This window comes from Hippocampus bargibanti, linkage group LG11 (assembly GCF_051943395.1).
Source record: "Hippocampus bargibanti isolate YZ-2025 linkage group LG11, ASM5194339v1, whole genome shotgun sequence".
NCBI classification, from domain to species: domain Eukaryota; kingdom Metazoa; phylum Chordata; class Actinopteri; order Syngnathiformes; family Syngnathidae; genus Hippocampus; species Hippocampus bargibanti.
This window is the reverse complement of record NC_142744.1, coordinates 22,404,590-22,427,380: the sequence shown is the minus strand read 5'-3', so window position 1 is coordinate 22,427,380 and position 22,791 is coordinate 22,404,590. Positions and strand designations below refer to the sequence as shown.

Sequence of the window (22,791 nt, the reverse complement as noted above, 5' to 3'; positions counted from 1 at the left end):
TCGTCCACATATCTAAACCAGTGTCTAGGTTTTGTCCCCGGGAAGGATGTGAGGGCTTGTTTCTCCATCTCTTCAATGTACAGATTAGCCAGTACGGGGGAAACTGGTGAGCCATGCTATGGCACAACCATGAATTTGTTTGTATAATTTATCCCTAAATTGAAAATAAGTAGTATTAAAGCAGATTTCCAATAAATGGCTGATGTGATCCGGTTTAAGTTTGGTTCTTTCATGCAGAGAAACGTCCGCCAGCAGTCTCGTCCTCACCACTGAGACGGTTGCTGGGGTTGGGACAGATGTAAAGAGAGAAGTCACATCGTAAGATGCCTAAGTTTCCTCAGGTTCCAATATGAGGTCTTTGATCCTCTCTACAAACCCTGTGGTGTTCTCTACGTGATATTCTGTTTTACCAACCAACAATATTTGGCTACATGTATGTTGATTCAATACATTGTAAGAATGAAAATTGTAAAGAGCAGTACATTGGGGAGACTCAACAAATTCTCAAAAAAAGACTTTAGCAACATTGCAGGGATTGGATTGGATTGGATTTGCCTTTATTAGTCTTGCAGTGGAGAAATTTACATTTCACAGCAACAAAGTTATGAAATAAATGAAAGTAGAAAAGCAAAACACAGTAGCTGCTGGAAATCGATGAGAAGGTTTCTTCAGCCGTCATCTGTACAAATTTGAAGGTTTCGGACGTTTCGCCTCCTATCCAAGAGGCTTCGTCAGCGAACTAAAGTCTGACTGGTCGTGTCGGCCCTATTTATATACTTTCGTAATGCTGATGAGGGTCGTAATGCTGATGAGGTGATACCGGTGGGAGTGGGGCAAATAGGCCAGTCGTTAGTCAGGAATGTAGGAACAATCAGTGGGGCCACAGGGAGGGGTCCTCTGCCCCCCTCAACCTGAGAGTAGGGACCTATCATAGCTGTGTCCGGCGCCGCCATGTCTGGACATTAGGGATGTATAAATAGGGCCGATACGACCAGTCAGACTTTAGTTCGCTGACGAAGCCTCTTGGATAGGAGGCGAAACGTCCGAAACCCTCAAATTTGTACAGATGACGGCTGAAGAAACCTTCTCATCAATATACAACACGATTAACATCATTGACCGAAACAGTGATCCTGTTTTTAGGGCACTCTATGTTTCCGTGATAAGATATTGAAGTAAAGATTTGCGTATCAACAGAATCTCAACTGTATCTTGAATTTGCTTGCATCAAGCGGCGAAATCAGCTGCCGTGCGGACCCTGGAGAAAAAATGGGTCGCCTTCTGTTTCTCCAGATGACATTACCAACTCGGAACACCATCAGGATGCACGCCAACAGCAAGAGGCCAACTAATAAGACACAACAATCACAGACATGCATAATTGTGAACAGCCATACCATCAATGATATTATAATTTCTTTTCAAAAATCTGTACATCACACATACTGCACCATAGTTTTCTCAATGGTGTCATGAATAAAAGTATGTTAATACTTGAATGTTTGGGATGGACTGTGAGTGTGTGTATATCCATCCAATTTTTTTTCTTTGATGCCCCTAATTCTCTTCCGTATATTTTGACCCCATCAAATCCATGGTACCATTTTAATCACTCTCTTTGTCATAAGATTTGTTTTGCACGTGAGTGCAATGGAACAAATGAGGGCTCTTGATGCTCTGCCCCAAAAGCGAACCATTGGGATGGAAAGTCTCATTGCTTCGTGATGCCTCATTTTACAATCACTCGTGTCCGGTCTATCCCGTAGCGATAAGGTGAGAAGCTTGGTCATCTGTGAAGGGGGTCAGAGTTGAGCCTCTTCTCCAAAAAGAGGAGCCAGATAAGGTGGCTCATTCATTTCATTTCATTCATCTCAAAACCCACCTATTTAAAATTGCATTTTCTGTGTGGCTCTCTTGTTTCTATTTATAATTGGATAATTATTTCTATTTATAATTTTCTTTTATTTATTGTATTCTATTTGTAATTGTATTTTATTTATTATAGTATCTGTGCTTGTCTGTGACTGTAAAGTTGATGCAATACAGCGACATATATCAATCTGACTTTCTTGATACTGCACTATGTAAAGTTTTTTTATGAAACGGTTTTAAACATTTACAGTATACAGTTGACATTTTTATTTTACTATGCTTATAATATCTTGTTTTCTATCCTTTCACCCTCCACCCCATCCCCTTTTCAAATTGCTGACGTGGACTGCAAATTTCCCCCTTGTGGGACGAATAAAGGTTTTCTGATTCTGATTCTAATTCTGAAAGTGTCCTTGAGAGCTTTGAAAGGCGCTTAAAATAAAATGTATTCTTATTCTTATTATTTGAGTAGGATGCATCCTGGACACCTCTCTGGGGAGGTGTTCCGGGCATGTATCACTGGCAGAAGACCCGGCGGAGGACCGAGGACACGCTGGAGACACTCGCTCACCCAGCTGGCCTGGAAAAGCCTTGGGATCCACCAGGAAGAGCTGGAAGAAGTGGCTAACATTCTCATGACCGGAGTAAACACAGCACATCCTTGGAGATACCAGTTAGCCTGGGTACACTGCTTATTGGAGACAGATTGACAAAAGTTTAGAGTTGGTTGAGGAGACTCGAGGTCTCGAGGTCGCACCATTGTCTCAGTACCGCCCTTCGGATGAAATAAATATGGTGTGTGTCCGAGCTAAAATGGGGGACGGACACCACCCAAGGGGTGAAAAAAATAAATACAATAAAATAAATATATATATATATATATATATATTTAGTTAATTTGGATGAACTAAGAGCGGCCAGTGACATAAGAGCGGAACCAGCGTAGGGGCGTGTCGGTGATCCCTATGGAGGAAAGTCTGTCAAGGAGGATGGGTTGAGAAATGGTGTCGAAAGTTGCAGTGATGTCAAGAAGGACGAAGATGTAGAGTAAACCGGCGTCAGCTGCCAAAAGAAGATCATTCGTGACTTTTAAGAGAGCTGATTCTGTACTTTGGTGGGGGCAGAAACGATATTGGAATGGTTCGTGGAGATCATTCTGGGAGAGGTGAGAGTGTAGCTGGAAGTACACAACTTTTTTCTAGGATTTCGGAAATAAAAGGAAGGTGAGAAAGATCGCCGCAAAAGAACGAGGAAATATCGACACGTTCTCCCATCCGGGAAGCCAGCTTGACACTCGTCACGGAGACATGGCTATCGGCAATCACTCCGGACGCCCACGCAGAGTTGGAGGGTTTCCAACTCGTACGAGCGGACAGAAATGAAGGCAGCGGTAAGCAGAAAGGAGGGGGGATTGCTGTATTTGTGAACGACAAATGGTGCAACCCTGGGCACATCACGGTCAAGGAAAAACTCTGCACTCGCGACATCGAGCTGCTAGCCGTTAGCCTCCGGCCGCATTACCTGCCGCAGGAATTCTCACACGTCATAGCCGTGACGGCGTACATTCCCCCTACGGCAAATGGCGGCGCTGCCTACGATGCCCTCATGACTGTTGTAAACAAGCTGCAAACCCAGTCCCCCAACGCCTTGTTCATCATCTCAGGGGACTTCAATCACGTTTCCCTGGAATCCAACCTCCCAACATTCACACAGTATGTAACTTGTGCCACGAGAGACAATAACATATTGGACCTATTTTATTCAAATGCCAAGAATGCATACAAACCCTCCCCCCTCCCACCTCTCGGAAGAGCAGACCACAATATGGTTTATCTCCAGCCTGTGTAATATCCCCTTGTCCAGAGGCAACCAGCTGTGACCCGCACGGTCAGAAGATGGTCCACGGAAGCTGAAGAAGCTCTGCGGGACTGTTTTGAGTCAACCAGGTGGGAGCTCTTCACTGAGATCCATGGGGAGGACATTGATTCACTCATCGACACCATTACAGACTACATAAACTTTTGTGAACAAAACACCGTACCCACCAGGACTGTGCGGTGTTTTTCCCACAACAAACCATGGATTAAGCCCAACATAAAAGCCCTCCTGAAGGAAAAGAAAAGGGCTTTTGTGTCGGGCAACAGAGAGGAACTGAAGGCCGTGCAGATCCAACTGAGGAGGAAGATCAGAGAGGGAAAGAAGGCCTACAGGATGAAAATGGCGGAGCAGCTGCAAGCCAGCAATGTCGCTGGTGTCTGGAAGGGCCTGAAAAACATCTCAGGCCACAAAAGCCCAGTGACATTGAACGAAAAAGACAAAGACTGGGCAGATGAACTCAACTGCTTTTTCAATCGGTTTGAAGAGACGCCTGTCTCCCCGGCCCACCGTCAACTTCACCTGTAGCTGCACCTGCACCAACTCTCACTGTGGCCTTACCCTCCCTGCCCCTTCTCACGACCAGCTTCCCACAACCAACAACTGTCCTCCCAACCTTTGCCACACCCTCAGCCGCCACTCTGCCTCCCAGTTCCTACCTGTCTGTCACAACTGCGCAGGTGAGGAACCAACTAGGAGGATGGAAGTGAGGAAGGCAGCAGGTCCGGATGACATCAGTTCCCGACTCCTTAAGACCTGCTCCGACCAACTGTGTGTCATTGTCCAGCACTTGTTCAACCTGAGCCTGATGCAGGGCAGAGTTCCACAGCTGTGGAAAAAGTCATGCCTGGTCCCAGTGCCCAAGATTGCCAACCCAAAGGAGCTCAACAGCTACAGACCGGTGGCGCTGACGTCTCACCTGATGAAGACGCTGGAGAGACTAGTCCTCGCCCACCTGCGACCGCTGGCAAGCTCATCGCTGGACCCGCTACAGTTTGCCTACCAGCCCAGCATCGGTGTGGAGGATGCCATCATCTACCTCCTCCATACAGCGTTGCTGCACCTGGAGAATGCTGGGATCTTTGATTTCTCCAGTGCCTTCAACACCATCCAGCCAAATCTACTGGGGGACAAACTGCAGCATGCCGGAGTCGACCAGCACCTCACATCCTGGATTACAGATTACCTCACAAACAGGCCACAGTACGTGAGGGTAAAGAACTGTGAGTCGGACAGGCTTCTCTGCAGCACCGGAGCGCCGCAGGGGACAGTCCTGGCTCCATTCCTGTTCACCCTCTACACCTTGAACTTCAACTACAACACCCCAACCTGCCACCTTAAGAAGTTCTCTGACGACTCAGCTATTGTCGGCCTCATTACAGAGGGAGACGATAGGGAGTACAGGGGACAGACAAAGGACTTTGTGGACTGGTGCCAGCAGAATCACCTCCAGATCAACACCGGGAAAACCAAGGAGCTGGTGGTGGACTTCTGCAGAAAACAATACTCACCTGCACCGTTGAACATCTAGGGTTCGGACATTGAGAGGGTGACATTCTACAAGTACCTGGGTGTTACTCTCAACAATAAACTGGACTGGTCTACAAACACGGATGCCCTAATCAAAAAGGGACAGTCGCCTCTTCCTACTCGGGAAACTGAGGTCTTTTGGAGTTCAGGGGTCACTCCTAAAGACTTTCTATGACTCTGTGGTGGTTTCAGCCATCCACTATGGAATTATCTGCTGGTCAGGCAGCATCACCACCCGGGACAGGAAAAGACTGGAGCGCCTTGTCAAGAGGGCAAGTTCTGTCCTGGGCTGCTCGCTGGACTCTCTGGAGGATGTGGGAAACAGACGGACGCTAGCTAAACTAAAGGCTATGATGGACAGCCCCTCCCACCCCTCCTGACAGCACTGGGTAGCTCCTTCAGCCAGAGACTATTACACCCGCGCTGCAAGAAGTAAAGGTACCGCCGCTCGTTCCTACCGACTGCTGTCAGACTTTGCAACTCTCAATGATCACATGTAAAAAAACTGGACACTTGTAAATATGGGTTGATGCTATATATCAAAATGCATTTCTTATTCTTGCACTATGTACAGTTTTTTTATGGAACGGTTTTGCACATTTACATTTGCACAGTATACAGTTGACATTCTTATTTTGTTATGCTTAGATTATCTTGTTTTCTATACTTTCACCCCCACCCCAAACCCATCCCTTTTCAATTCCTGCTGTGGACTGCAAATTTCCCCATTGTGGGACGAATAAAGGTTTTCTGATTCTGATTCTGAAATGGGGCGAAGATTCTTGAAGTCATTGGGATCAGATCGGGAGAATTGTTTTGACAAGAATTGTTGTGACAGCCGCCGTTTTGAGGGTGGAAGGGACAATTCCTGATGATAGCGAGGAGTGAATAATGGCTGAAATGAATGGAAGGAGAGACGGCAAGCAGGATTTGACCAGAACTGTTGGGAGGGGATCTAATTGACAGGAAGAATTCTTGGATTTAGTTATGAGGTTCGAGATTGTAGAGGGAATAGGGAGATCAGGCTGGAGAAAATTGTCGTACGTGTTTATTAAGAAAGTTATTTTGTATCCTCATGTTGTCTAATGCTGCTCCGGCAAATAAACATCCTACTTGTTCGATATTTTCATGTTCGGATAGACAGCTGGGGGCGGGGCCGCACCTCCCCGCTTCCTGCTGTCTATTCCTTCATCAGGACGCTAAAACGGGACACTGTCAACTTGTATTTGTAGCTGGGACAGCTGACAATAGGAAAGTCTGTGTGACAGCTTGGAGAGACAGCTGAATGGAGGGAATAGACCCCACTGGGGCTGTCATGGGCTAGCTACCCATGGTGGCAGTCATCAACGCTGGTTCAGTTTGTTGGAGACACCCACTAAATGCTACAGAAATAATACAAAGAAAGATACCCCTAGAGCAGGTATGGGCAAACTACGGCCCGCGGGCCACATACGGCCCGTTAGGCTTTTTAATCCGGCCCGCCGAATTTGCCCAAATTATAGTCAAAACAGTGTCTGAAACTCATGACAAAAAGTTAGTGGACAACAGGGCAGTTAACTGAAAAGTTGCCTGCCCCATTTTTCACAACTTGAAGCACAATGAGCAAACTAATCACATTAAAAAACATTGTCACAAAGTGTGAAGTTTTTTTTAAATCAAGAATGTACCTACGACAAATGCTACCTTGCTTAATTTACGGTAAATGTGCAAGGCTGTAGATTTTGCTGCAGTAGTCGATTGTCATTGTGGTGCACAATGCAACGTCTGCATTGCTTCCTCCGAGCCACTAAGCCCCTTTCATAAGTCTCACGTACACTTTACAGTCACGGTTTAATGTAAATTTACGTTTTGTAGCGTCACATATGTTGTTAGCTTCTCTTGAATCTTTCTTCTGGGCTGAGGTTCTGTGCATCTATTTTGGAAAATGACATGCAATTGCACGACTTTATAACGCTTGCGAAAGTCCGGAAGAAAGAAGCAGGCTTCTGATTGGCTGCCGTGCCGAGTATGCAAATTTTAACTGCAGGTAGTCTATGTTTGTGTGCTCGGCGACGGTACACGTGTATTGTTTGCGCGTGAAGGCGAGGGCGTCAGTGAGGAGTTTGTTGAGCGCGCGGTCAGGACAAACCATCTATGATTTGGCGGAATTTAACACAAGTAGGTATTATTGAGCTTGAATATTTCGTTGTGTAATAATATGTTTTGAATGTTGAAAGTGATTCCATTTTTCAATAAATGTTGATTTCTTTAACTTTGCCCCTTCAATGAAAACTTATTAAAAACAGAGGCAATCTTGATAAATCACAGTGCATGTTATTTTAATCTATTTCACTTTCCTTCTCCAAGTATCTGCGAAATAGTATGTAAACGGCATATTCCTTGAGACAAATTGATTAACTGATCAGGGATATTTTTCACATTTGAAAGGCAGTTAATAAATTGAGGTGTAGTGTTCATACTGTGCTATGAGGTTTGAACACACTACATTTAAGGGACAACCGGCACCATTTTTTTGGTTTCCCACTGACATCAGAAAAACGTTTTATAGCATCTAAAATACCCAAATCAGGCAGGCTGATATTTTTGAATGAAAAACACCAATAAAAATGACTTGAAAAAATGAATCCGGAAATGGAAGAAGGTCTCACCCCCTTGTTCGTGACGTCACGCCAGGACGTCTTGCCTTGCTTGAGAATCAAAACAATGGCTTCAGATTCGGAGAAGATGTGAAGTTATGAATATGATTCAAATAGTTCTGAAGAGGCATAAATGTTTGCAATTGATTCAAGGAGTCCTCCCATATCAATTCGAGCCAATGACAGCAATGTAGCACCCAGAAAATGCAGAAGATTGCGCCCAAGCTCCGTTGGAAATGGGCTGATTTGTCAGCTGGGAATTTGTGTCGGCGAATATCAAATAGTTGTCTTGGTGCAACACACAACGATTCACCATGGCGTTATTTATGTGTTTTCCTTCTAATTTCGCCATCAATACGGATCAACACGAAGTTTTCAGACCAAATGTAGTACCCAAAATGCATTGTGTGTCGCTTTCTCGGTCAGGGGCGTTCCAAACGTGACGTCACATGGGGATCGTCATCAACTCGAAAACAAGACTTCATGAATATTCAGCGCAAGTCTTAAAACGTAAACTATAGCTATATGATGTGGAATCTTTGTAAAATATGCTCAGTCAAAGTCATTTGAAGTGATGTTATAAATTATGGACCTAACTTGTCCGGAGGCGTCGGTTGTCCTTTAATGCTTTAGGTTTAGTATTTCCCGCTCAAACAATCCCTCCAAATGCTCCTGGCCCGGCCCCTCTGTCAAATTTTAGAACTCAATGCGGCCCGCGAGTCAAAAAGTTTGCCCACCCCTGCCCTAGAGCCTGCGAGAGCGGGGGTGCAAGATGGCTCAACGACTGACAACACGGCTACCGACCCAGGAATGAACATGACTACGAGCAAGAACATGTCACATGAGACAACGGCAGCAGGGCACTCACTCAAGGTGTGCGTCTGTGGCTGGGCAAAAGTAACATCAGCTATCGGGTTAAAGATCCACCAAGAGAAGAGACAGTGCTTGGGAAAGCAGAGACAAGGGCCTCGCGTTGACCAATATTTCTTACAAAGTCAGACGTCAAATAAGTCAAGTGAAGCACAGCGACAGGACGAAAAAGTTCGCAGGAGCGCTTTTGAGTGTACATCCGGAAAACCGCCAATGCAAGACCACCACCAACCAAATCCAGGAGGCAGCAAGAGATAGACAGACTGGTCAGAGGAAGAAGGGACCTGCAAAAACAGTGGAAGAAGGCCTCTGATGCAGAGAAATAAGGTCTCATGCAGCTCCAGAGGGACATCAAATGGCAACCTTACGAAGGGCAGAAAACTTTCGAAAACTTCGCAAGAACAAGGAACACACAAGAACACGGTTCTATAAAAACCCGTTCAGGTTTGTCAAAGACCTCTTCGCTAAGGACAAAAGCGGAATCTTGAAAACCTCAAAGCGGGAACTTGAAAAGCATCTGGAAAAGGTCCACCAGGACACAAAAAGGCATAAAACACTCGCTATCCCACATGACATCCCCCCTATTGAACCACCAGAATTCCACCTGGAGACTAGCCCTCCAAAATGGAAGAAAGTGGACAATACAGTACGGCGTGAGAGATCAGCATCAGCCCCGGGGCCAAATGGAGTGCTATACAATCTCTACAAGAACGCACCATATGTTCTGCGCTATCTTTGGAAGCTCATGAGGATTGTGTGGCCGCAAGGGATCATACCAAAGGCATGGCGAAGGGCCAGAGGCGTACTAATTCCCAAGGAGAAGGATGCGGCAGACATCAGTCAATTCCGGCCAATTCGCCTTCTCAACGTCGTGGGGAAAATCTTCTTTAGTGTGTTAGCATGGAGACTCTCCACCTACCTGGAGAAGAACAAGTAAGTCGATACATCTGTACAGAAGACTGGCATCCCTGTGTTCTCTGGTTGCTTGGAGCACACCAGTATGATCTGGCACCAAATCCAAGTGGCAAAGAAAGACAGGAGAGCTCTTCATGTCATCTTCCTCGTCCTGACCAATGCCTTTGGCTCAGTTCCCCATTACCTTCTCTGGGAATCCTTCAACTTCTTCCATGTTCCATTACCCATTACTACCTTGGTAAGTCTACTTCGAAGACCTGCAACTGTGCTTCACAACACGTGACTTCATAACATCATGGCAGCGTGTAGAAGTCGGCATCATGGCAGGCTGTACGATTTCACCCCTAGCCTTTACAATGATAATAATAATAATAATACATTTAATTTACAAGCGCCTTTCTGAACACTCAAGGACACTTTACAACAAAGACAACACACAAAACAGTAAAATCATGCATAAAGCAATAAATAATAAAACAGCATAATAAATTAGACCATGTAAGCAAGTTTAAAGAGGTGGGTTTTCAGGTGAGATTTGAAAGTAGGAAGGGAGTCAATGTTGCGGATGTTGGGTGGAAGTGAGTTCCAGAGTTTAGGAGCGGAGCGGCTGAAAGCTCTGCACCCCATCGTTGTGAGACGGGCAGAGGGCGTGTAGAGGTGGAGGGAGGAAGAGGATCTGAGGGCCCGAGTAGGAACGGAGATTTGAATTAGGTCAAACAGATAGGGGGGGGCAAGGTTATGGATGGCTTTAAATGTAAACAGAAGTATCTTGAATTCAATACGGAGTTTAACAGGGAGCCAGTGGAGCTGTTGGAGGACAGGGGTGATGTGGTGAAATGAGGGGGTTTTTGTGATGATCCGGGCTGAGGAATTTTGGACTAGTTGGAGTTTATGGAGACATTTTTGATGGCCATGGAGTCCATCATCAGGGCCTCAAGGTAGGTGGTGGGGGGTGAGCAAACCAAGAATGAGATCCACCTCCCACCTATCCGGGCATACATGGATGACATGACCACAGTGACCACTACTGCAGCTTGCACCAGGCAGGTACTTGGAAAACTGCAGGAAAACATCAAATGGGCCCGGATGAAAATCAAGCCGAACAAGTCACGCAGCATCTCAATAGTCAAAGGAGAGCTAAAAAATGTGAAGTTCTGCATTGGTGATGACCCAATACCAACGGTGTCTGAGGAACCCGTCAAAAGCGTGGCAGGTGGTACAATGCAAGCCTAAGAGACAAAGACAGCGACTAATGCAGTGGATCTGAATGAAGAGGAAGGACCCTTGTTGGGCTCATAGAACAGCAACTTAAGACACCCCCCCCACCAGCTTCTCAACATCTGATTGGGCATGGGACACAAGCGAGGGCGTGATCACCTGTCGCTGGCCACCATCGATGAGGGTGTCGAGTGATGAAAGGTCGAAATGATGATGATTCTTTGGAGCACTACTGACGATGTGTCCCAAATTCACAACCTTCCCATCCCTGAGGCACACCTCCCACACCACTCTCAACATCAAGGCTAATCTCATGTGAGGACCATCCATTGGCACAAAAGGACAGAACAAAATCACGTCCAGTGTTTCATGATTCTTCTTTGTATTAGCCTGGACTTCCTATATCTTCGATGCTCGTGTTTTACCCGGTCCGAGGTCCCGCCCACAAAGTAAGTAGTATTATCTTTTGGGATTTCGTCTGTGTAAGCTCTCAGTCGTACAGGAGTGGTCCATCGATGAAAAGGTTTCTTCAGCCGTCGTGTGTACTTCTTTGAAGGTCTTGGACGTTTCGCTTCTTATCCAAGTCAGCAAACTAAAGTCTTACTGGTAGTTTAGGCCCTATAGATATATCCCTACTTTCCAGACAAGGTGGTGCCGGACTCTGCTATGCTAGGTCCCTGCTCTCAGGTTGGGGGGAGCAGAGGACTACTCCCTGCAGCTCCACTGATTGTTCCTATTGTTCTGACTGGCCTGATTGCTCTATTTGATCTGGTATCACCTCATCAGTATTGCTCATTCTATGTTGCCTAAGCAAGCTGTTGTACGAACTATCCAAATTGAACCTCATCCCACCATATCGGTTAAGTCAAGGATTTAGTTGTTTTATGAAAATTGCTTTTTACTCCCCTTTCAAACCATCTATGTTCTTTCACTAAGATTTTAAGCTCATTGTCGTAAAATGAGAGGTTGTTTGCTTTTAGGTGCATATGTCTGTCTGTGTAAGCTCTCAGTCGTACAGGAGTGGTCCATCGATGAGAAGGTTTCTTCAGCCGTCATCTGTACAAAAGTGAAGGTTTCGGACGTTTCGCCTCCTATCCAAGAGGCTTCGTCAGCGAACTAAAGTCTGACTGGTCGTATCGGCCCCATTTATATATCCCTAATGTCCAGACATGGTGGCGCCGGACACAGCTATGATAGGTCCCTACTCTCAGGTTGGGGGGGGCAAGGGACCCCTCCCTGTGGCCCCACTGATTGTTCCTACATTCCTGACTAACGACTGGCCTATTACCCCCACTCCCCCCGGTATCACCTCATCAGCATAACGACCCTCATCAGCATTGCGAAAGTTGCCTAACCTGTTTTGCCTAAGCAGGCTATTGTATGAACGATCCAAATTGAACCTCACCCCACCAGACCGGTTTAATGAAGGATTTTGTTGTTTTATAATAATCGCCTCTTTTACCCCCCTTTCAAACCATCTATGTTCTTTCGCTAAGATTTTAACCTCATTGTCGTCAAATGAGTGGTTGCTAGCTTTTAGGTGCAAATGTACTGCCGATTGAGGCCCACTAGTATTATCCCTGCGATGTTGATAAAGTCTTTTTTTGAGAATTTGTTGAGTCTCCCCAATGTACTGCTCTTTACAATTTTCATTCTTACAATGTATGGAATAAACTACATTACTTTGTTTTTCATTTGGTAGCCTATCTTTTGGATGCACTAATTTTTGCCTTAACGTGTTTATCGGTTTGAAATAAGTAGGAATTTTATGTTGCCAAAGGACTCTTTGTAATTTTTCAGAAACTCCTGCAATGTAAGGTACTGCTACTCCTCTCCTTTTTCTATCTTCAGAATGTTTGGTTTCATTACCTTTTCTTTCTTTCTTTCTGACATTTGTTAATTAACCATTGAGGATACCCACAGTTTGTGAGTGCGCTCCTGATATGTTTTGCCTCCTTTTCTCTACCTTCGACGCTTGTTATTAGTTTAGCCCTCTGCTGGGGGGTTCTGATGACTCCATGTTGGTGTTGTAAAGGGTTGTTAGAATTGAAAAGCAAGTATTGGTCAGTGTGCGTAGCCTTCCTAAAGACTTCTGTTTTTAGCGCTCTGTCCTCTTTTATAATTACTTTACAGTCCAAAAAGGCTAGTTGGTTCTCTTTAATGTCCTCACAATTAAATTTAATGTTGATGTCAACCGAGTTGAGGTGATCTGTGAAGGATTGAATTTCTTGTTTTTTAGTCCTCTGCTCCCCCCAACCTGAGAGCAGGGACCTATCATAGCAGAGTCCGGCACCGCCTTGTCTGGACAGTAGTGATATATATAGGCCCTAAACTACCAGTAAGACTTTAGTTTGCTGACGAAGTTTCTTAGATAAGAAGCGAAACGTCCGACACAGTCAAAGAAGTACAGATGACGGTTGAAGAAACCTTTTCATCGATCTTTCGCGATTGTTCTTTTTCTTCACCACCGTGTGCGAGTTGCTTTTCGCCATTGGCGTAGTATGTGGGTCGCGTTTCCCTTTGCCCCCCACTCGTCGTTTTTGGTATTCTTTATTTTTGATTAGTCCCCTGGTCCTCTTTTTGGGACCAGCACTTTGTGTTGTCTCTTGATAAATCATCCTGCACGAACCTCTGTCTCTGTTGCTTGCTTGGGCATCCAGACATTCAATTTCACTCTCTGCTTTGTTCGGAACGTGACAGATCTAAACAACAAGGACCATCTCAAGTCTTTATTCTACCAAATGCATCGCAAACACGCTGCAGAGTTCAACAGTGTTGCTGTAGCGGTGGTAGTCGTAGAATAAAAAAAAAGTCTGGCCGTCGTGGTCGTAAGTACGGGTGGTTGTGACTCGCGCTGGTCGTAAATCGGATGTTACATGTATTCTGTAGGACCTGCAATTTGAGTGAAAATGACGAAAAACCCCAAGCACTGGAGTCGACACATTTTCCACAGGTCTGGCAGTGAATTACTTAATATACAACAAATATGTAATCAGCATTTTAGTAGGATTGGCCAGTTGGATGGAAATTCATACTTATATTAAAGATACGGATTATAATGTCCAGCCCTAAGTAGCATTATTATCAGAGAAAAAGAAATAACTTTGAGTTTTATCTTCTATAATAATAATAATAATAAAAATACATTTCATTTAGAAGCGCCTTTCAAAACTCTCAAGATCACTATAAATGCATCACCCTAAACAAATCTAAACCTCTTCAAAGAAGTTTACTATCTATTTTTATTCATAAAAAAAAGTAAAATAATTACATTGTACTCCCCCAAATTCTAAATCAGAGGCTTCTGCCTGTGTACATTAACTCTTTTCCTCATATATAAAGTCTCCTCTTCCTAAAAAAAATGGATTGAAAGAAGCCACCGTGCAGTGTTTTAAGCCCTATTTTGTTGAAAAGGGTCTCCGGGACAAATGAAGGCAAATGCTGTTGAAAACAAATTATTACCATTTCATGCCAGTTTTATATGGGGGTCGGTATTTCTAATAAATGTTTGGGTCTACAGAGGAGGCTTTGAAAGCCCTGAAGGCATGTCACAGGTGATCATCGTAAGAGCGCCAGCAGCATTACCAATAGCAGTGGCAATCGTAGAAGGGGAATTCGTGGACTTCCATCATTTATGAAATTAATCCGCCGAATTCAACTCACCAATGAAGATGACATTTGGGCAAGGGTCCACTGGATCAAAATGTTTGAAAACATTTCCAAGCAGCGCCACAATCACAACCGGGTACACTGTCAGAATGTTGCGCACCCAACGGTCCAGTGCCCAGTTTTCAAGAATAAACCTAGACAGAGAAAGAAGGCTTTCTGTTGTTCATGTTATAAATGGGGTCACTCAAATAAGGAACAAGTCTCAGCAGAGGATGCAGCATGATAACAAAATAGACGTATATGATCAAATAAATACATCTTTTTGTACATGGATGTGGTTTGATTGGTTACCAGCGATGACGTTGACCAATGACAGCACGATATCCCATAATTTCCAACCATGGAGCTTGGCTGTGCATCTTTTCAGCCCCGCCAAGAACCCCCCCCCCCCCCCTTCTCTCCCATCTGTCTTATCACGTGTTACTATTTAGTCAGTGTAATCAAGTGCTTGGCTTGATCAGTGTTGTGGTTACTTCGCCGATGTGTGTGTGTGTTTGTTGTGCGTGTATGCGCTCTTCCGGATGCGCCTGAGCTCCAGTGGTCAGTCCCTTTCTGTTCTACTTTTTCATTTAGTATTTACTTTTCTGTTCGTGTTGTGTTTACTTTCGTTCCCGAAACCTATGGGAAGCAGATGAGCATCTTCGCGTTTGCTCATCGCCGTTATTTTTTACTTTTTCACTACTCGTGTAAACGGGGAAACCACTCGCGCTTGGAATTCCCTTGTTTACAGTCAAGACCAGCGACTAGCATGGCGAGCTAATAGCAGCCGCCACACCGGACATTCCCGTCGAGCTGAAGAAGAAAAAAACGGGGATGTCGGGCCGGGAAATATCGCCGCAAAAGGAAGAGAAAAGACTGACACGTTCTCCTGTCCGTCATCATAGGGAATGTGAGATCGCTCCCAAATAATAAAGAAGCGCTGTCGGCGCTAACACAAGGCCAGAGGGAGTACCGGGAAGCCAGCTTGCTACTCGTCACGGAGACATGGCTATCGTCAATCACTCCGGACACTGACGCTGAGTTGAAGGGCTTCCAACTCGTACGAGCATACAGAAATGCAGGCAGCGGGAAGCAGAGAGGAGGGGGGATTGCTGTGTTTGTGATTGACAAATGGTGCAATCCTGGGCACATCACGGTCAAAGAAAAACTCTGCACTCGCAACATTGAGCTGCTAGCCGTTAGCCTCCGGCCACATTACCTGCTTCGAGAAATCTCACACGTCATAGCCATGACGGCGTCCATTCCCCTTACGGCAAATGGCGCCGGTGCTTCCTATGCCCTCATGACTGTTTTAAACAAGCTGCAAACCCAGTTCCCCAACGCCCTGTTCATCATCTCAGGGGACTTCAATGTTTCCCAGAAACCCTCCCTCCCAACATTCACACAATATGTAACCTGTACCACCAGAGACAATAACATCTTGGAGTTATTCTATTCAAATGCCAAGGATGCGTACAAATCCTCTCCCCTACCCCATCTCGGAAGAGCAGACTACAATATGGTGTATCTCCAGCCTGTGTACAAACCCCTTGTCCAGAGGCAACCAGCTGTGACACGCATGGTCAGAAGATGGTCCACAGAAGCTGAAGAAGGTCTGCGGGACTGCTTTGACTCACCCAGGCGGGAGCTCTTCACTAAGATTCATGGAGAGGACATTGATTAACTCACTGACACCATCATAGACTACATAAACTTTTGTGAACAAAACACCATACCCACCAGGATTGTGCATTGTTTTTCCAGCAACAAACCATGGAGTAATCCCGACATAAAAGCCCTCCTAAAGGAAAAGAAAAGGGCTTTTGTCTCGGGCAACAAAGAGGAACTGAAGGCCGTGCAGATCCAACTGAGGAGGAAGATCAGAGAGGGGAAGAAGGCCTATAGGATGAAAATGGAGGAGCAATGTCGCTGGTGTCTGGAAGGGCATTGAATGGAAAAGACACAGACTGGGCAGTTGAACTCAACCGCTTTTTCAATCGGTTTGACAAGACTCCTGTTGCCCCCGGCCCACCGTCATCTCCACCTGTAGCTGCACCTGCACCAATTCTCACTGTGGACTTTCCCTCCCTGCACCCTCTCACAACCAGCTTCCCGCAACGAACAACTGCCCTCCCAACTGTTGCCACACCCTCAGCCACCACTCTGCCTCCTGGTTCCTGCCTGTCTGTCACAACTGTGCAGGTGAGCATGAAAGTGAGGAAGTTCCTGACTCCTCAAGACCTGCTCCGACCAGCTGTGTGTCATTGTCTAGCACATGTTCAACCTGAGCCTGAAGCTGGGCAGAGTTCCACAGGTGTGGAAAACGTCATGCCTGGTCCCAGTGCCCAAGATTGCCAACCCAAAGGAGCTCAACAGCTACAGACCTGAGCTCACCAGATGAAGACGCTGGAGAGACTCATTCTCGCCCAGATGCGACCGCTGGCAAACTCATCACTGGACCCGTTACAATTTGGATTGGATATGCCTACCAGCCCAGCATTGGTGTCAAGGACGCCATCATCTACCTCCTCTACTCGGCGCTGCTGCACCTGAGAATCCTGGGAGCACAGTGAGGATCACTTAAATTTCTCCAGTGCCTTCAACACCATCGAGCCAAATCTACGGGGGGACAAGCTGCGGTATACCGGAGTTCACCACCACCTCACATTTTGTATTACAGATTACCTCACAAACAGGCCACAGTACGTGAGTGTTACATCTCGTCGCCGTCCTGGGCGCACCGGCGAAGGCAGATTCCTCGCCGCCTTGACCATGTAAGCGAAGCGTTCGAGCCAGCTGGCCCGAGCCATCGCGGAAGTCAGCCAAATTACCACCACGCTGGCTCAACGCTGCGAGGCGGCTGAGACACGCATTGCCGCCCTCACAGCCCAGTCTTCCCCGCCTGTGAGTAGGCACGCTCTACAGCTACCTCACCCACCCTCACGCTACGCAGGCGAAAACGGGCGCCGCGCTCAGTTTTTAATGCAGTGCACGCTCGTGTTTGAACAACATCCATACGCCTACGTTAGCGATGAGGCTAAGGTAACCTTCATTACCAGCCTGCTCACAGGAGAAGCCGAGACCTGGGTGCTGGCCATCCGGGAGTCCCTACCGGAGTTGGGCATCTCGTACCCGGACTTCGTCGCCAAGATACGCCGGGTCTTCCATCATCCGGTGATGGAGGTCGAAGCTGAGGGGAGACTACTCGACTGCGTCCAAGGGGCCCGTTCGGCCGCTGGCAGCGGCTACAGCGACCGAGCGTTGAGGGGGGTGTTTCGTTGCGGTTTGAACGCCGATCTCAAGGACGAGTTGTCTACCCGCGACGCTGGCACCACCTTCGACGACCTGGTCGCCATAGTCATCGGCCTGGATCACCGTCTTCGGGAGCGGCAGAGGGAGCAGCGCGGCCGGCGGTTCAACGATCCACGAAGCCGTTCCAGGACTACCACACCTGGCAGCGAGCGCGTGCTGCGCCTGGAGGAAACCCCCGAACCCATGCTGATAGGGGGAGGGAACGACCGCACCAACCCCGGGGCTCGTCGCACCCAAGGCCCCCAGCCTAAGACCTCCGGCCCCCACAAGTCCCCGTCGAAACGGCGACCTCTGGAGGTCAAACCCACGACCCCCGTAACGCGGTTGGAGCTGGACAGCGAATTAATCGGCCCTTCCAGCTCCCAAACCGTGCGGGCACTAGTGGACTCGGGGGCTGACGGGTGCATCATCGTTCCTCAGCTGGCTGACTTGTTGGGATGTCAGCTGATCGATCTCCTTCCCCCTAAGGAGATCGTCGACCTTGACGGCCGCCTTCTAGCCCGAGTTACCCAGCTCACGGCCCCGCTGAAACTCAAGGTAGCGGGCAACCACGTGGAGCATCGTCAATTTTTAGTTATGCCCTCCCGGAACGCGCCATTGGTATTGGGTCTTCCCTGGCTCAATACCCATGACCCGTCCATTTCCTGGGAGGGCCCCACCATTGAGGGTTGGAGCCCCTACTGCTATGCCAACTGCCTGCGGTCGGCAACGGCAGGGCAAGACCCCTCCCGCGGTGGCCCGCCCGAGGCCATCTGCCTCAAGGGCGTGCCGCAGTGCTACCACGACCTGCGGGAGGTGTTCAGCAAGGACAACGCCCAATCCCTGCCGCCCCACCGACCGTATGACTGCGCTATCGAACTGCAGCCAGGGCTCCAGACTATTCCATATTTCTCAACCAGAACGGGAAGCCCTGAGCACCTATATAGACTCCTCCCTAGCGGCGGGACTCATTCGCCCGGAACGTTCTCAGTTGGGCGCAGGGTTCTTCTTTATTGATAAGAAGGACAGATCCATGCGCCCGTGTGTTGAATACCGGAGTCTGAACGACATCACCGTACGTAACAAATACCCTCTCCCCCTCATGGACTCAGCCTTTGCGCCCCTTCAGTCGGCTACCATTTTTTCTAAATTGGACCTCCGTAGCACTTACCATCTGGTCCGTATCCGTGAGGGGGGATGAATGGAAAACCTTGGAAACTTTTGAGTACCTGGTGATGCCGTTCGGACTCACAAACGCACCTGCCGTCTTCCAAAATCTCATCAACGATGTGCTCAGGGACTTCCTCAATGGTTTTGTTTTTGTATACCTTGACAACGTTCTTATTTCTTCCCATTCTGCAGAGGAGCACCGGCAACACGTCCGACGGGTCCTGGCGCGGCTCCTGCAAAACCGGCTCTACGTGAAGGCAGAGAAGTGTGAGTTCCATGTCCGCTCTCTGTCTTTTCTAGGGTTCGTCGTGGAGCAGGGGCAGCTCAGGGCCGACCCCGACAAAACCAAAGCGGTTTTAGAATGGCCTACCCCGAAGACGCGCAAGCAGCTCCAGCGGTTTCTGTATTTTGGATCCTATCTCCCCGCTTTCCGTCGTCACTCGAGTCCTGCCCTCGAGCCTCAAGTGACGTGACAGTGAGGGTAAAGAACTGTGAGTCGGATAGGCTTCTCTGCAGCACCGGAGCGCCGCAGGGGACAGTCCTAGCTCCATTCCTGTTCACCCACTACAACACCCCAACCTGTCACCTTCAGAGGTTTTCTGATGACTCAGCTATTGTCGGCCTCGTTAGAGGGAGATGATCGGGAATACAGGGGACTGATAAAGGACTTTGAGGACTGGTGCCAGCAGAATCACCTCCAGATCAACACCAGGAAAACCAAGGAGCTGGTAGTGGATTTCTGCAGGAAACAATCCTCACCTGCACTGTTGAGCATCCAAGGTTCGGACATTGAGAGGGTGACCTCCTACAAGTACCTGGCTGTTACTCTCAAAAATAAACTGGACTGTACTACACACACGGATGCCCTAATCAAAAAGGGACAGTCACCTCTTCCTACTCAGGAAACTGAAGGCTTTTAGGGTTCATGGGTCACTCCTAAAGACTTTCTATGACTCTGTGGTGGCTTCAGCCATCCACTATGGAATTGTCTGCTGGTCAGGCAGCATCACCACCCGGGACCGGAAAAGACTGGAGCGCCTTGCCAGGAGGGCCAGTTCTGTCCTGGGCTGCTGACTGGACTCTCTGGAGGAGAAGAGCAAAAGACGGACCCTTGCTAAACTAAAAGCTATGATGGACAGCCCCTCCCACCACCTCCTGCCCACCCTGACAGCACTGGGTAGCTCCTTGAGCCAGAGACTGTTACACCCACGCTGCAAGAAAAAGAGGTACCGCTGCTCGTTCCTGCCGACTGCTGTCACACTTCGCAATTCTCAATAAACACATGTGAAAAAAATGGGCACTTGTACTGTAAATATGGGTTGATGCGATGTGTGTATGTGTGTGTGTCTTTGGGAGTTACCAGGTTGGATCGGATCAGGAAGGAGTATATCAGAGGGACAACTCATTATCGAGGCTTTGGAGAGAAAGTCAGAGAGGCCAGACTGAGATGGATGAGAAGCTTTCTTCAGCCGTCATCTGTACTTATTTGAAGGTGTCGGACATTTCGCTTCCTATCCAAGAGGCTTCGTCCTGACGAAGCCATTTGGATAGAAAGGGAAACGTCAGGACAAAGCCTCTTGGATCGGAGGCGAAACGTCAGACACCTTCAAAAAAGTACAGATGACGGCTGAAGAAACCTTCTCATCGATGGACAACTCCTGTACGACTGAGAGCTTACACAGACGAGATGCTTTGGACATGTCCAAAGGAGAGAGAGTGACTATATCAAGAAGGATGCTGAGCCTTGAACTGCCAGGCAGGAGACCGAGAGGAAGTCCAAAGATGTTGCCAAAGAGGACATAAAGGTAGCTGGTGTGTGAAACGAGGATGCACAAAAGCGGGTTAGATGGAAGACACTGATTGACTGTGGCGACCCCTGAAGGGAAAAGCTGAAAGAAAAAGATTTTATATTGAAAAAAAATCCTTGTCTCACCCCCATGGGTGGTGTCTGTCCCCCACTTTAGCTCGGGTCCTCTACCAGAGGCCAGAAAGGTTTGAGGGTTCGGCGCAGGATCCGTGCTGTTCCCAGCATTGCACCTTTCTGGACTGAGATATCCGATCTTGTTCCCGGGATGTGTTGCAACCACTCGTCTAGTTTGGGGGTCACTGCCCCAAGTGCTCCGACCACCACAGGCACGACTGTCACCTTTACCTTCCAGGCTCTCTCCCTTGGTGTTGCTCCAGTTACTCATGTTCCTTCTTTCTGATGTTTCCATCACTCAAGACCGCTATATCCATGACAATGGCTTTCCTTTGCCCTTTATCTATGACCACGATATCTGGTTGGTTGGCCATTACCGTCTTGTCAGTCTGTATCTGGAAGTCCCACAGGATCTTTGCTTGGTCATTCTCTACTACCTTGGGAAGTATTTTCCATTTTGAGCTTGGGGTTTCAAATCCATACTCCACACAGATGTTTCGGTAGATTATGCCAGCCACCTGGTTATGGCGCTCCATGTAGGCTTTCCCTGCCAGCATCTTACACCCTGCGGTTATGTGTTGGATTGTTTCAGATGCCTCTTTGCACAACCTACACCTTGGTTCTTGCCTGGTGTGGTATATCCGTGCCTCTATTGCTCTGGTGTCCAGCGCCTGCTCTTGAGCAGCAAGGATGAGTGCCTCGGTGCTGTCCTTTAGGCCAGCGCTCTCTAGCCACTGATAGGACCTCTTGAGATCAGCCACTTCAGTTATAGTTCGGTGGTACATCCCGTGTAGGGGCTTTTCCTCCCATGGTTGTCCCTCTTCCAGCACCTCATCCTCTGTTCCCCATTGTCTGAGACATTCTGTAGGTACATCATAGGTTGGAGCCTTCTCTTTGATGTATTCAGGGAGCGACACATCCGACACCTTCATAAAGTACAGATGACGGCTGAAGAAACCTCATTGCGTGGTGAGTTTTCGGGTCTGAACATCCATGGTCTGAATGTCTTCCTTTGGCCACCTTATTATTCCTGCAGGGTAACTGATCACTGATAGGGCATAGCTGTTTTTTGCCTGGGTCTTGTTCTTGCCATTTAGCTGGCTTCTTAGGACTTGCCTCAACCGTTGGAGGTATTTGGTCGTAGCCGCTTTCCTTGTTGCTAGTTCGAGGTTGCCATTGGGCCTGTGGTATACCGAGGTACTTTTAGCTGTTTTCAATGTCTGCTATTGTTCCTTCAAGGACTGAGACCCCTTCAGTGTGGACTACCTTGCCCCCCTTAGTCACCATTCGACTACATTTCTCCAGACCGAATGACATCCCGATGTCACTGCTGTGGATCCTGGTTGTGTGGATCAGGGAGTCTATGTCCGTTTTGCTCTTAGCATACAGCTTTATGTCATCCATGTAGGGCAGGTGGCTGATTCTAGCTGCATTTCTGAGGCGGTATCCATAGCCTGTCTTGTTATCTGGCTGAGGGGGCTCCGTCCTATGCAGAACAGCAGTGGGGAGAGTCCATCACCTTGGTATATGCCACATTTGATGGACACTTGCGTTAGTGACTTGCTATTGGCTTCAAGTGTGGTTTTCCACATCCTCATCGCGTTTGCAACGAAGGCTCTCAGGGTCCTGTTGACCTCCAAGCATTCAGTGATCGGTGTGTGGAATCGAGTCATATGCTTTCTTGTAATCAATCCAGGCTGTGCACAGGTTTAAATGCCAGGACCTGCAGTATTGTGCACCTGTTCTGTCAACCAGCAGCTGATGTTTGGCACCTCTAGTAGTTTTTCAATGTTTTTCATACTGCCTCGAGCTAAATAATTATAGCTACTTTTGCGTAGTCCACCC

At 47.6% G+C, this 22,791-nt stretch overlaps 1 protein-coding gene across 2 annotated transcripts in view; it reads right to left on the bottom strand.

The window, feature by feature from the left end:
- Window positions 1–811: 811 nt before the first annotated feature.
- The window catches only part of LOC148891946 (uncharacterized), a 54,330-nt gene continuing 32,350 nt past the window's right edge, over window positions 812–22,791 (bottom strand). Inside the window, exons 6-7 of one of the 2 annotated variants that reach the window (XM_089007478.1) lie at window positions 14,580–14,719; window positions 812–1,348 (exon numbers count right to left, since the gene is read on the bottom strand). In XM_089007478.1, coding sequence (XP_088863604.1) covers window positions 1,191–1,348; window positions 14,580–14,719 — 298 coding nt within the window. In that variant the 3' untranslated portion in view covers window positions 812–1,190. The remainder of the gene's footprint in view (window positions 1,349–14,579; window positions 14,720–22,791) is intronic. The other variant, XM_089007477.1, reaches the window with a different exon arrangement.